General features: G+C 44.7%; 1 protein-coding gene across 1 annotated transcript in view; it reads right to left on the reverse strand.

Annotated features, from left to right (window-relative positions):
• Positions 1-125: 125 nt before the first annotated feature.
• Positions 126-12,610, reverse strand: part of GABARAPL2 (GABA(A) receptor-associated protein like 2) — a 17,227-nt gene continuing 4,742 nt past the window's right edge. The window contains exons 2-5 of the mRNA XM_015558781.1: positions 12,275-12,397; positions 12,140-12,195; positions 10,788-10,960; positions 126-621 (exon numbers count right to left, since the gene is read on the reverse strand). Of these exons, the coding sequence (XP_015414267.1) occupies positions 531-621; positions 10,788-10,960; positions 12,140-12,195; positions 12,275-12,397 (443 nt within the window). The 3' untranslated portion in view covers positions 126-530. The remainder of the gene's footprint in view (positions 622-10,787; positions 10,961-12,139; positions 12,196-12,274; positions 12,398-12,610) is intronic.

Here is a 12,610-nt window from a genome sequence, read left to right on the forward strand (position 1 = left end):
AGGAGGCAGCCAATCAACAATACCTCTTTCATCAGTGATATTTCTGTCCCTCTCTCCTCTCCCTTCCTCTCTGAAATCAACAGTCCAACATGATTGGCAGTTGGCAAAATCTAGTAAAGCAAGTGTTCTGATTGCTAAGGATTTAATTTGAATGCTTTTAATACTTAGCCATCTAACACTTCAAATATAGTCCAGAATAAAATGCATTGTCTCCCTCCCTTTCACTTTAATACCACACCTACCTCACTTCAATATGGAAATATCTTCATTAAATATGATTCCAAGAGGAACAAGTTCTCTGGAGAGTATAGCCATGAGGACAGTGCACAAAAAGAAAAACTCAAAATAAAACTCTGTATGATAACTTACTAGTCTAAGGAAACAAAAACCTTCCAATATATTAAGAAATCAATCCAGTTACAAATGCACTAATAGTTCTATGTGAAGAGGTTCTGGTATAGTAACTGAAAATGGCCGGCTATTTACAAGATACACAAGCAGGTACAGTGCACCTCGCCCAGCACGGGCCCTCAGAAGCCAAACGTGTTCTCTCCACTGTAGGCCACATACAAGAATCCATCTTCATCTTTTTCCTTCTCGTAAAGTTGTCCCATAGTTAGGCTTGAAAGAGAAAAACAAAAAACAACATTGAAAATGTATACATGGGCTCTCCCCCCTTTTCAGCACCCATTAATTACTGAACTTTGTAAACGGGCATTGAAACATTACACACAGTTTTGCTGCACCAACTTTACATAAACTTTTACAGTACAATCCATATTATTTTCTAGAGACAAACCAAAGGTTAATTTCTCAAGGTTCTTGCTGCCTGCTTTAGCAGTATTTAATGGAGAATCTTTCATATACATTTGTAATATTAGAAAAATAAACCAGATTGCAAATCCTTTTTTTAAAATATATTTTTATTGATTTCAGAGAGGAAAGGAGAGGGAGAGAGATAGAAACATCAATGATGACAGAGAATCATTGATCGGCAGCCTCCTACTGGGGATCGAGCCCACAACCTGGGCATGTGCCCTTGACGGGAATCAAACATGGGACCCTTCAGTCCACAGGCCAACGCTCTATCCACTGAGCCAAACCAACGAGGGCCTAAATCCTTTTTTTTTTTAATGCTTAAACCATGTACCAAATTTGTGGTCCAAATCATGTAAAATAAGTTAAACTGCATTCTCTCTCTCTCTTTTTAAAAATATATTCCTGTGTGTGTGTGTGTGTGTGTGTGTGTGTGTGTGCGCCCTTGACCGGAATCAAACCCAGGACCCTTCAGTCCGCAGGCCGACGGTCTATCCACTGAGCCAAACCCGCCAGGGCTTTAATATATTTATTTATTTCAGAGAGGAAGGGAGAGGAAGAGAGAGATAGAAATATCAATGATGAGAGAGAATCATTGATGAGTCGCTTACTGCATGCCCCCTACTGGGGATTGAGCCCTTAACTCAGGCATGTGCCCTTGGCCGGAACTGAACCCAGACCCTTCAGTCCGCAGGCCGATGCTCTATCCACTGAACCAAACCAGCTAGGGCTAAACTTCATTCTCTTAACCAATATAACTGTATTTCTGTAAACATAGTTATCTTGAAATAAAGTTTTTAAAAATAAAAACAACATTAAAAATTGGGTTTGATTACTAAGTCTAAGTGTTGGGAGAAAGATTACTTATGGATAAGGAACTTAATACTTAAACTAGCTACTCTCTCCCACAACTTTGGTGGTAGATGGTTAAAAAGAAATTCAGGTCTCATTAATGCTACATTCCTGTTGTAAAGAAGATAAATGGAGCCACAAAAGATTAAGGTAAATTAGGCCTTTGAGAATCACAAGACTAGAATCAATTCTCCATTTCCTGCTTCAAGACAAAGCTATTTGCACTCACCTTTACACAAAGTAAATCCTTCAGAGGCCAGCTCTATCTAGCTCCTTACGTGGGGCTGGCTGGTTAGTACTGGTTAATATGTATACATTTAGAATGCTTTCTGAATGCCAAGGGCAAGGGGAAAAATCGAAGCGAAATTAAGAGCCTATGAAGCCCATCCCTGTATGGATGGAGGACCAAGGAAAGGAAGAGTACATGGAGTTTATTTCTGCTTCAGGCTGGTTTATTGACGATTTCTAATTTGTAATTACAAGTGGGTTCATTCTTGTGGAAGCTCCTCCACCAAAAACCCTGTGCTCCACAGACCTGTGTCAGCATCATCAAAGAGAAGTTACTTTCCTCACATGCAATGCAAACATCTCTCAGATTGTATCTGGAATCCAAAGAAGCCCTGCCTGGCCTTGCTAAGGACCCTCCAGAAATAGATACTGCTCAAACTAAATATGTGGGTGGGAAAGCTGGCTTTCCCTAAGCCATGAATTGGGCTGCACTACCACCTCCAGAGTAAGACTTGTCACACCCAGAACCCTGGATGAGCTCTGGCCACATGACTGTACTATTAGGAGCAGGAGTCAAAGAAATATGCTAAACATCAGTGCAACCATGAGTGGTGAGGTCAACCAGAACCAGCTGGAGACATCAGAGGTCACCAGCCTGGCCAGGTCACAATAGATGCTAAATGCAGGATTCAGTAAAACAAGGTCCACGGGGGTGGATGATGAGAGGTCCAGGGCCTCGAGCTGGTGAAGCAATGACTGCCCACTCCGCTGCTGTGCTCCTGGTGGGCTGTGTGGGACTTCCATGTAAACAGGGACATGGGCTCCATTTATTAAGGGGAGAATTCTTCCTTTTTTATTCTTCCTACCTGTTTTCAAGCTCAGACCATTTGGCTGTGTGGGTAGATGAGAACTATTAAGTAACAAAGTGGGGGTGGATGAGTATGAATACAAAACGGTCTGTCATCAGCCTCTTGTGCAATGAAACAGTGCTCCTTTTGAGGATCTCTTAACCTGGAATTTGTAAAATAAGGACTCCCTGGAACAGCATGGTCTGCTAGAAATTTCTGCTATGACAGAAATGTCATATACTTTTACTGTCCAATACAGTAGTCAGTAACTACAGTCAGCATTTGAAATGTGGCTCATCTGAATTGGAATATGCTGCCCTGACCGGGTAGCTCAGTTGGTTAGAGCGCTGTCCCAATATGCCAAGATTGCAGGTTCAATTCCCAATCAGGGCACATACAAGAATCTACAAATGAATGCATAAATAAATGGAACACAAATTGATGCCTTTCTCTCTCTTTCCCACCCCCCTGCGTCTCTCTCTAAAATCAATCCAAAGATCCCTTTGAATTGGGATGTGCTGTAAGTATAAAATATACACAAGATTTCAAAGACTTAGTATGAAGAAGAAAAAAAGGATGTAAAGTACCTCAATTTTGGTTACATATTGAAATGATGATATTATCTATGTACTAGAAAAATAAAATATATTATTAAAATTAATGTCACATGTTTCTTTTTCCTTCTTAATGTGACTATTAGAAACCTGAAAATTACAAATGTAGTTCTCATGCCATTCCTATTGACAATACTGCCCTGGAACATGTGAGGACTTGGGGAACAGTGGATAGAAGGAGGAACCCCTGCTCACGAGAACATCTAGAGTGGTGGGTCTCAACCTTGGCTGCCCATCAGAAACAATGGGGAGCTTTAAAAATATCTCCACACATAAGCCCCACCCCAGGTCAATTATATCTGAACCTCTGGAGGTGTAGGACCCAGGCATCGGTACATCAGCATGTTTTAAAATGCCAACAATGATTCCACGTGCATCCAAGGTTGAGAACCAGTCCCTGTGCCAAAGGGAGATAGCTGTTTGTCTTTTTCTTTTCTTCTCTTTTTGAGATGCTTATCTTGAAGAGCCATGTGATCAGGAAGCAAAGTGACACGGCAGGAAGTGAAGCAAGGAGCCAGCAACTAGCAAAGGTGTTGAACAAGTAGCTGAGTCTCTCAAGACTTTTACCCTGGTGGTTGGGAATGCCCTCAAAGAGATTTCTCTGAGATTTCTCGGAATAAGGCTGAGGGGAAAACAGCTACAGCTATTGCCACAATTCCCTTTGCCCCATTTGGTCCAAGTGTCCAGGGTGACCTTGATGAGACCTGTCCCTACCACCTCCCCACTACTATTGCCACAGTGTTTAGACGCAGAGGTAACAAACATTGTGTGGAATTCAAAAGGCAGCCACCCCTTGGTGCCTATGTTGTTTGCTTCCATCTGACAGACTAAGTTCTGCTCTTACTCTCTGTGTGCTGTCTGACATACTGGAACCACTATCGTCTCAGGCAGGCTCTGAGACTCTGAGATGGGGATATCATGGGGCTTTCTGTCTTTAGATTCCATTGTCTTTTAAGTGAAATGTGGTTTTTTAATTTGCTTAAGCAGTGCCCTAGCAGTTACAGAGGCTAATCATAAAAATCCTAACTATAAAAGCAAACCCGTGCCAAGCACTGTTCTAAGTATGTTACATGCATTAACTCTATCCTCACAACAACCTTATGAGGCAGGTACTATCCTAATCCATAGTTCATAGATAAAAGTGAGGCGGAGAGGTTAAATAATTGACCCCAGGTCATAAAGCCAGGAGACATTCTTACCACCAAGCTTTGCTGCCTCCAAGTGGATACACAGCTAGATCTAATGCCCCAATGTCAGCATCCCTGTACCTTCTACAGAGATCTTCCTTAGCACAGCGCTTCTCACACAAACATGCATACAGAATCACCAGGTCAGGGTGAGGCCTGTGACTGTATTTCTAACAAGCTCCCAGGTAAGGCTACTGCAGCCAGCCTCTGCATCACACACTGAGTAGCCAGGTCTTAGCGGTCTCTCCTGCAGATCCTGTCATTTGACAAGGAGATGGCTATGCCTAATGACTTTCAGAGCCCTCTCACTGTTCTCCTATTCTGTCACGTAGCCTTGTGTGGAAACTTTATTTAGTTGGCAGTAGCAATGTATCACTGTATCCTTACACTCAGGATACCCATTGGGTAGGAACTTGAAAACAGACAATGCTCAATGCTAGGAGCTAAACCCTCCATTCAGCAGCCTGTGACTGAATGCCTTATTTCGAGGCTTCCCTAGGTACCATGAAAGAAGACTGCCATGTCTGTACAGTATGATTTGTAAACAGACGTGTAGTACCGGGCCACACACAGTCAGAGTAACTTGGCCTGGAGCCAAAAAGAACTGGGCCGCAAATATAGTTTCTTAAAAAATGTTTTTATGTCCCACTAAAAGAATAGTCAAATGGAAGTGCAGGATGCAAAACGTGACCCTAGTCAGCAGGCAGCCTATTGCAGAAGGCCGCTGTGTCAGTTAAGACCAGTTCCATGAGCCTCCAAGATGAACTTCCCTCTAAGAACTCACAGAGGCCATGACACGGCATTGAGCAGCCCACTGCTGAAGCGCCTGGGGATCCTGAAGCACAGAGGCAGCTCTGATGTGCGTGTCTGGCTAAACTGTGCAGGCCTGCCGGATGGCCTGACAATTCACAAACAGCACTACAAGGTCAAGGCTTCCTGCCCAAGCTACTGGTTGCAGAAGACACCCAAAGGTGGCTTACAGTCTATCAAGTGTTACCTGCATTCCTCCGAGAAGGATGCTGCTGAGGACAAGGGGTACTGCCACCTTCCAAGCTCAGAGTCTGATGCGGAAAGACTGGAAAAACCAATTGGCAGACCCAAGACATGGAGCCAATCTAAGGTGTGGTGGGACCCTGAAGTACTGAATGGAATGAACCTAAATTATCCCCTAAAACCTTGTCTCCCACTGCTCCATTCAGGGTCACAGATCCAAACAAACTAACCAATAGCCTTTTAAAAGGATCCATATCCAGGAATGGCCATGCTGCTTTAAACTATTTAAATAAACTATTTATATAAATAGTTTAGCTTTAAACTATTCAACAGCTTATAAATCAGGAGGTTGACCTAGAATTGTGTGGATGCCCTTTCACTGCAGAACCCTCCTTGTCCCCCAACCAAGGTCATGTATACTGTGGGATCTAGCCTGACTCATGAATTAGCTAACTGATAGGCACACCTGGCCACCCATCTGCTTTGAAGCACACATGCTTCCATTGGACCTGGATTTATCTCTTTTCCAGCAGGGGTATAGAGAGATGGGGTGAGGTGGGAGGACAATGGCTACTGCTGTGGATCCTGGAAAGACATTGACCTCAAAGTCAAAGTTAATATGACCCTGAGAGTTCCCCACACATAAAAATTCTGAAACATAAAAATTAATTTCTGCTTATTCCTTTTATCAGATTTTTCTCTCATATAAATAAACCTTGTTCAGTGGCTGAAATAAACCCCATTATTGAAGAGTTATTTACCCAGAAATGATCAAAAGTGCTTGACTTAAGCACATTTCTAAATAAAATTTGAATGGACTATATAACATAACTTCCTTTTACTTAGTACCTCTTTTTAAAAAAAATGTTTTTTTTGATTTTAGAGATGAAGGGAGAAGAAGCGAGATAGAAACATCTCTGATGAGAGAGAATCATTGATCAACTGCCTCCTGCATGCCCCACACTGGGGATTGAGCTCGAAACACAGGCATGTGTCCTTGACCAGAATTGGATCCGGAACCCTTCAGTCTGAAGACTGACACTCTATCCACTGAGCCAAACCAGCTAAGGCCTTAGTACCTCTTTTAATATCTAGAACCAACTCAACACGATTAATCTTAAACAGTACAGGATTACCAATGTAACATTTCCAAATTATCACATCTTAGAGATATTTTATTTAATAATATACTCCTGTTTCTATTTAAAACATAGATGAACAAAACTCTTACCTGTGTTCTAAACAAAAGGCCAAAAGGTAGGCACCACTGCCAGGTCAGGGTTCCCCTCCAATGCCACAACTGAGGATCTGTACACTGACATGCTTTCTCAGGTCCTATCTGCACCAACCCATAGTTCTCTTTTGGTTTTTAGCCTGATCCTGGATGCAGGCACCTAGGTAGAGAACTCAACTTTCCAATATTAAATATGAGAAGGCAGTTGTGATCCCCCTTTTTAAAAAACAGAACTCAGAAAGAATTTAGGAAGTAAAACTCTTAGGGACTTACCTGTGTCTATTTCCAGAATCAACATCTATATATATATAAAAGCCTAAGCGACCAAATGACCAGTCAAGTGGTTGCTATGACGCACACTGACCACCAGGGGGCAGGAGATGCCCCCTGGTGTTCTATGTGCTCCCACAGCCAACTTCCTGAGGTCCCTCCCCCTGGCCAGCCACCCCCTCTCCCCCCACCATTGGCCCCATCACTGGCCAGGCCGAGGGACCCCACCAGTGTGGACCTCTAGTTTAATACTAACCCCTGTAAACAATAATCACGACATTCTATATGGTGATTGCCTGTGTTCAGAACACTGCCAAAGTCCTGCTCCAAGGCAGGTATAATGGAAGTCACTATCGCTCAGCCTCAGCGTAAGTGATCCTAGTGCAGACCTTGCTGGATGGGGGAGGGCTCTGTAGGGTTGGATTCATCCTTTCTTGACTCATTTCCCCAGCATCTATGAAGCAGCAAACACTGGCTGCAGGTTAAGAGAGGCTCTGGGCTTCCCTAAGAAGTCTGGAAAGAACTGAGAAAAAGGTTGCTAACCTGCTTTGGGTAAGGAGAGAGAGAAGTTGACTCACACACCAACTTTAGGAAGGCAACCCTGAGGCAATTTTGTGTGTGCTATTAGGAGATTAGCATTTGCATAAAGCCCCATGATGTCACTTGTTTGTAAACAAATGTGTTTTTAAGAATAACCCCCCCTCCCCCAAACAAACAAATCCCTGCTGCTTTAAGTGTGGAGCAAGAAGTCATTAACTGGGGCAAAGGCACTGGGGGCATGGGCAAAGGGGCCCTCATTAGTGACTCAAATCCTGACTTGGATCACTAGTGTAAATCTGCTTTAGGGTAGAGTCTTACCAGGTTGGAAAGGCAAATGAGAATTGGAGAGAAAATGGCTCTGAAGCAGCCTCTGCTTGCCTAAGAATCACTTTTCATTTCTAATTCTATTTATATCTCAGGGACAATGGGGGGAGGGGGAGTAATTGCTAAAAATTTGCAGCCATTTTAATTGTGAGATTAACGTGGAGTAATCTTAATGGCCTCGGAAGCCTGCTTCATTTCCTTTTAAATATCAGAGGATCAGAATTCAAGGAAATAAACTCAATGCCATAGGTAATAGTGACCTACTTCCTCCCACTAAGAAGCCACCTCCAGGAAGGAAGAAACAGAGTCTCAAAGGCTTGCAGAAGTTGCAGGTAATACAAATGAAGATTTACCTTCCCTACCACCTTAAGGGAAGCCGAGTGACCACACATGGGTGGGGCTCCCTCCCCTGGTGAACAGTGTGCCCAGCTCCACACTGCCCAGAGGCCTAAGAAGGAAGGCTAGAAGAGTCCAACTCTGGCTTGACACCCCTGCAAAACCATAGCTCCCTGAGCAACAGCTATAGCAGACCAACAGCACCCGGAAGGCAGGACATAGGCCTGTGGATGAAAAAGAGATTCTATGGAAAGTAACCTCACAGGATGATCTAATCACACTTTTTAAAATATATATTTTTTTATTGATTTTTTACAGAGAGGGAGAGGGATAGTTAGAAACATTGATGAGAAACATCGATCAGCTGCCTCCTGCACGCCCCTACTGGGGTTCGAGCCTGCAACCCAGGCATGCACCCTGACCAGGAATGGAACCCAGGACCCTTCAGTCCACGGCCCGAGGCTCTATCCACTGAGCCAAACCGATCAGGGCTGATCACACATTTTTTTTTAAATGTTTTATTTCTTTTAGAGAGAGAGGGGAAGGGAGAGGGAGAAACATCAATGAGAGAGAAACATCCATTGACTGTACCCTGTACGCCCCCTACTGGGGATTGAACCCACAACCTGGGCATGAGTCCTGACTTGCCTCCTGCGCCCCTACTGGGGTTCGAGTCTGCAACCCAGGCATGCACCCTGACCAGGAATGGAACCCAGGACCCTTCAGTCCACGGCCCGAGGCTCTATCCACTGAGCCAAACCGATCAGGGCTGATCACACATTTTTTTTAAAATGTTTTATTTCTTTTAGAGAGAGAGGGGAAGGGAGAGGGAGAAACATCAATGAGAGAGAAACATCCATTGAATTGAACCAGAAACCTAGATGCATGAGACAACACTCAACCAACTGAGGCACACAGGCCACGTCTGATCACAAACTGTTAACGAGGAGGTCATGATGGCTAGTCACACCCCAAGCATATAACTTTTTTAGTTAAAGACTCATCTTTGCCTTAAGCAAACCCTGTCCCATTGTTCTTGTGCATCTAGGTTAATATACCTTTGAAATAAGTGTAACCCCATTCTCAAGAAAGCACATAATCTTAACTATCCTGTAATCCAATCCGCACCTTGCTTTCTCCTACCTGCATGTAATCTTCATTATGTTACTTCCTTAATTTCAAATGCATAAAAGAAACTGAAAAACTGTCACTCTCCCAAGGATTTGTGATCTTGTTTCCCAACAACTGTGTCATCTGTTTGGGCTCAAATAAACTTATAAAAATTCTCTACATGTTTGGACATTTCTTATGTCGACAAACCTTAGGGAAGAACCTTCCATTTCTTCCCTATCCTGCTTCTCTGCATAACACCAGGAAGGGGAGGTGATGGAGATTAGGAAAGAGCAAATTAGACCAAAACATAGCATTTCTGCTTTTTGGTTTTTAAGACAAAAAAATAGAGCTTTTTATCTTTTGTGGGAAGAGGATTAGAATATGGCCTAGGCCTCTTCTAGAGCTTTCAAAGATTTTCAAAAGGAATATATTTTTTGGCCACACTGGGCTAGCTCCCAGGGCTTCTGAAAGCCTTAGCTTCTACAAGTACTACTTTAGAAGGGGGAGGGGGAGCGCAACAAATTAAACTTATTTTGGGTCACAAAGATGAGATGCAGCCAGGAACTCACACTCAGGAGACAGGGGCCAGCATCTGGCACAGGGCCTAGAAGTATTCAATCAGTAACAAGAAAGGACTGACCAGGGACTTAGACTGAGCCAGTCCATTTTCCCCTATCCACAGGCAGACTCTGACAGTGAGAACAGGTGGCACTAAGGGAGGCTTATCTGTAGAGAGACCTCAGAGCCCTTTGCTGGACGGCAGCCATTTTAGCGAATTAAAGATCAGGTGCAGCGAGAGACTCTCACAGTTGCAGAGTTGACTGCACTTGGAGCGCAAGTGCGCAGGGTGAACTAACGCTGAGCCTCAGCAAGGCCAAGCTTCTGGTGGAGAATGACAGGACTTATTTCATGAATCACTTGGAGAAAATTATTTCAGGCTTCAGTTCTGCTGGTGACTTAAGCCTAAGAGTCCTCAGCTGTTTTAGAGGATTCTTAGGGGTTGAGACTAAATTTCTTCATTAAAAAAAGTCCAGCCCTGGCCGGACTGAGGGGTTCTGGGTTCGATTCCAATCAGGGGCATGTACCTTGGTTGCAGGCACATCCCCAGTAGGGAGTGTGCAGGAGGCAGCTGATCAATGTTTCTCTCTCATCAATGTTTCTAAATCTCTTGCCCTCTCCCTATCCCTTCCTCTCTGTAAAAAAATCAATAAAATATATTAATAATTTTTTTAAAAGTCCAGGTCTTGTTCTATTTTCTTAACCCAAAGTACACTCTCATGTATTGCAGCCCATATTTTCCTTGAGCTACTGATATCAGGAAGTACAAAAATCCAGATTTCTAGTTAAGACATCTAAGAGTTTTCAGACCTCCAAAATTTTTGAGTTCTGTAAGCAGCCAAGCAGATGGCCCATACCAGTAAACATCCCTTACCTGGACTGTGGGACTGTCTTATCCACAAACAGGAAGATTGCCTTTTCAGAAGGAAGCTGGATCCTTTTCCTGATGATCCACATGAACTGAGCCACGGTGATGTCAGATGGAACCAGATACTTCCGTTTGTCAATGTCAACAATCTGAGAGCCTGAGACTTTTTCCACGATCACCTGGGAAAGCAAAGAGAGGTCAGGCCTGGATTTCTCATGTGAAGCTCTGGCCTTGCATTGTCAGCGAGCTCATGAATAATAGTGTGTGGGCAAGGAGGTGGGTGGGGAACTGCACCACATAAAGAAATATGCCCCTGGCTTAATAAACCACACATAGTGGAGGTTAAAAACCGATATAAATATGTTAGAAGGGAACAGTAAGTGCTTCTGTGGTCGATTATTACATTTCTCATCTCTGATCTCTGCATGCGTAAGAGAAGTACAGCTTTTAATACAAAGCTTTTCAACGTTTTGTCTGGGCAGACCCAAGAATATCTGGTGGGAGTTTCATCTACAGCCTATTATTCCAGCACCCCAGTATGGATCTGCCTTCACACTGCAGGGGAATCAAGATCCCAGGAACACAGGAAATGAAAAAGGATGGACTAATGGGAACGATTGACAATCCCAGCCAGCCAGGAACCACGCTCTTCATGCGGCCTGTTGCTTTTCTCTGAACTGGGTTTCAAATATGTCCCTCCTGCCCCATCTCCTAAGGAAGGGTTCCCAAGCAATGAGCTACAATAACAGGCCTGCTCTCCTTTAAAAATCAATAGGGATTGCAGAAACCATCTCCCCTACGATGGAAGAAATATAGCATCATATTTATTATGGATGAAGGGAAAACCAAGGGAGAAGGGGTTTTCAGCGGCTTCTCAGAATTTTTTTTTTTTTTTTTTTTTTTTGTCAGGAAAGGATGACAGGGCGAGGGTGAGAAAAGGGAGCTATTAGTCAGGTAAACATGGGTGCTCAAAGTTAAAGATGAGACTGTCGTCCTGAAACTAAAGTACCACTTCCAAGACCAAAGTGACAGGCTCCCTCCACCACCGTTCCCCAAAGTGGCAGTGACCTGTTGCCCTGTCCTAGAATATCGTTCCTTATATAATTGGCCAGGGAGCCCAGAGACTACAGGCAGCTCACTGGCCTAGATCGGGAGATTCAGCACTGAAGCACCCTAAACAGCGCCAGCCCCAGCCCCTCAAGTTCAAGTCCCGGATTGCCCCCAACCCCGTCTGTCCAGTCAGCTACTGTAACCGGGGCTGGAACCTCAAGTTGTCAACTCTTGAATGGTTCGGGCCCCATCACGAGTGCTAGAAGACAGAGGTGACAGTGAGGTGAAGGGGCGGGGAGTCCACTCACCGGAACCCGGTCGGGATATTTCGCTCGGATCTTCGCGGATTCCACGCATCTGTGTTCTGGGGGAGAAACACCAGGATGACTGTCGCGCCTGCCTGCCGGTCCCCAGGCCCCCAACCTTCCTCCCCCGCGACCTACGCACGCCCTGGGCCCTGGTTCCGGCGTGCCCGCGGCCTCGGTCTCCTGATACCGAGAGGTCCTCCCGAAGGCGGCACGGGGTCTGTGGGCCGATCGGGGACCCGGGACTTCGGAGACGCCAGTCTCAAGAGCTGCAACCGCCCTGCCCGGCCCAGCCCAGGGCGGCCCCACCTGGTGCTTGGCTGGATTTAGATAATGAAACCCACCCCCTGGCGCCTGAGCTGAAGGTAAGGCTGACAACACACTTGCCTCTGGCAAGGTATGTTTCCAGGGCATGGCTCTGCCAGGAGCCACTGGATTCAGACAACAATCAGCTCAGAGGCCTTTTCCAGGCGC

This window comes from Myotis davidii, unplaced genomic scaffold (genome assembly GCF_000327345.1).
Source record: "Myotis davidii unplaced genomic scaffold, ASM32734v1 scaffold453, whole genome shotgun sequence".
Taxonomy (NCBI): domain Eukaryota; kingdom Metazoa; phylum Chordata; class Mammalia; order Chiroptera; family Vespertilionidae; genus Myotis; species Myotis davidii.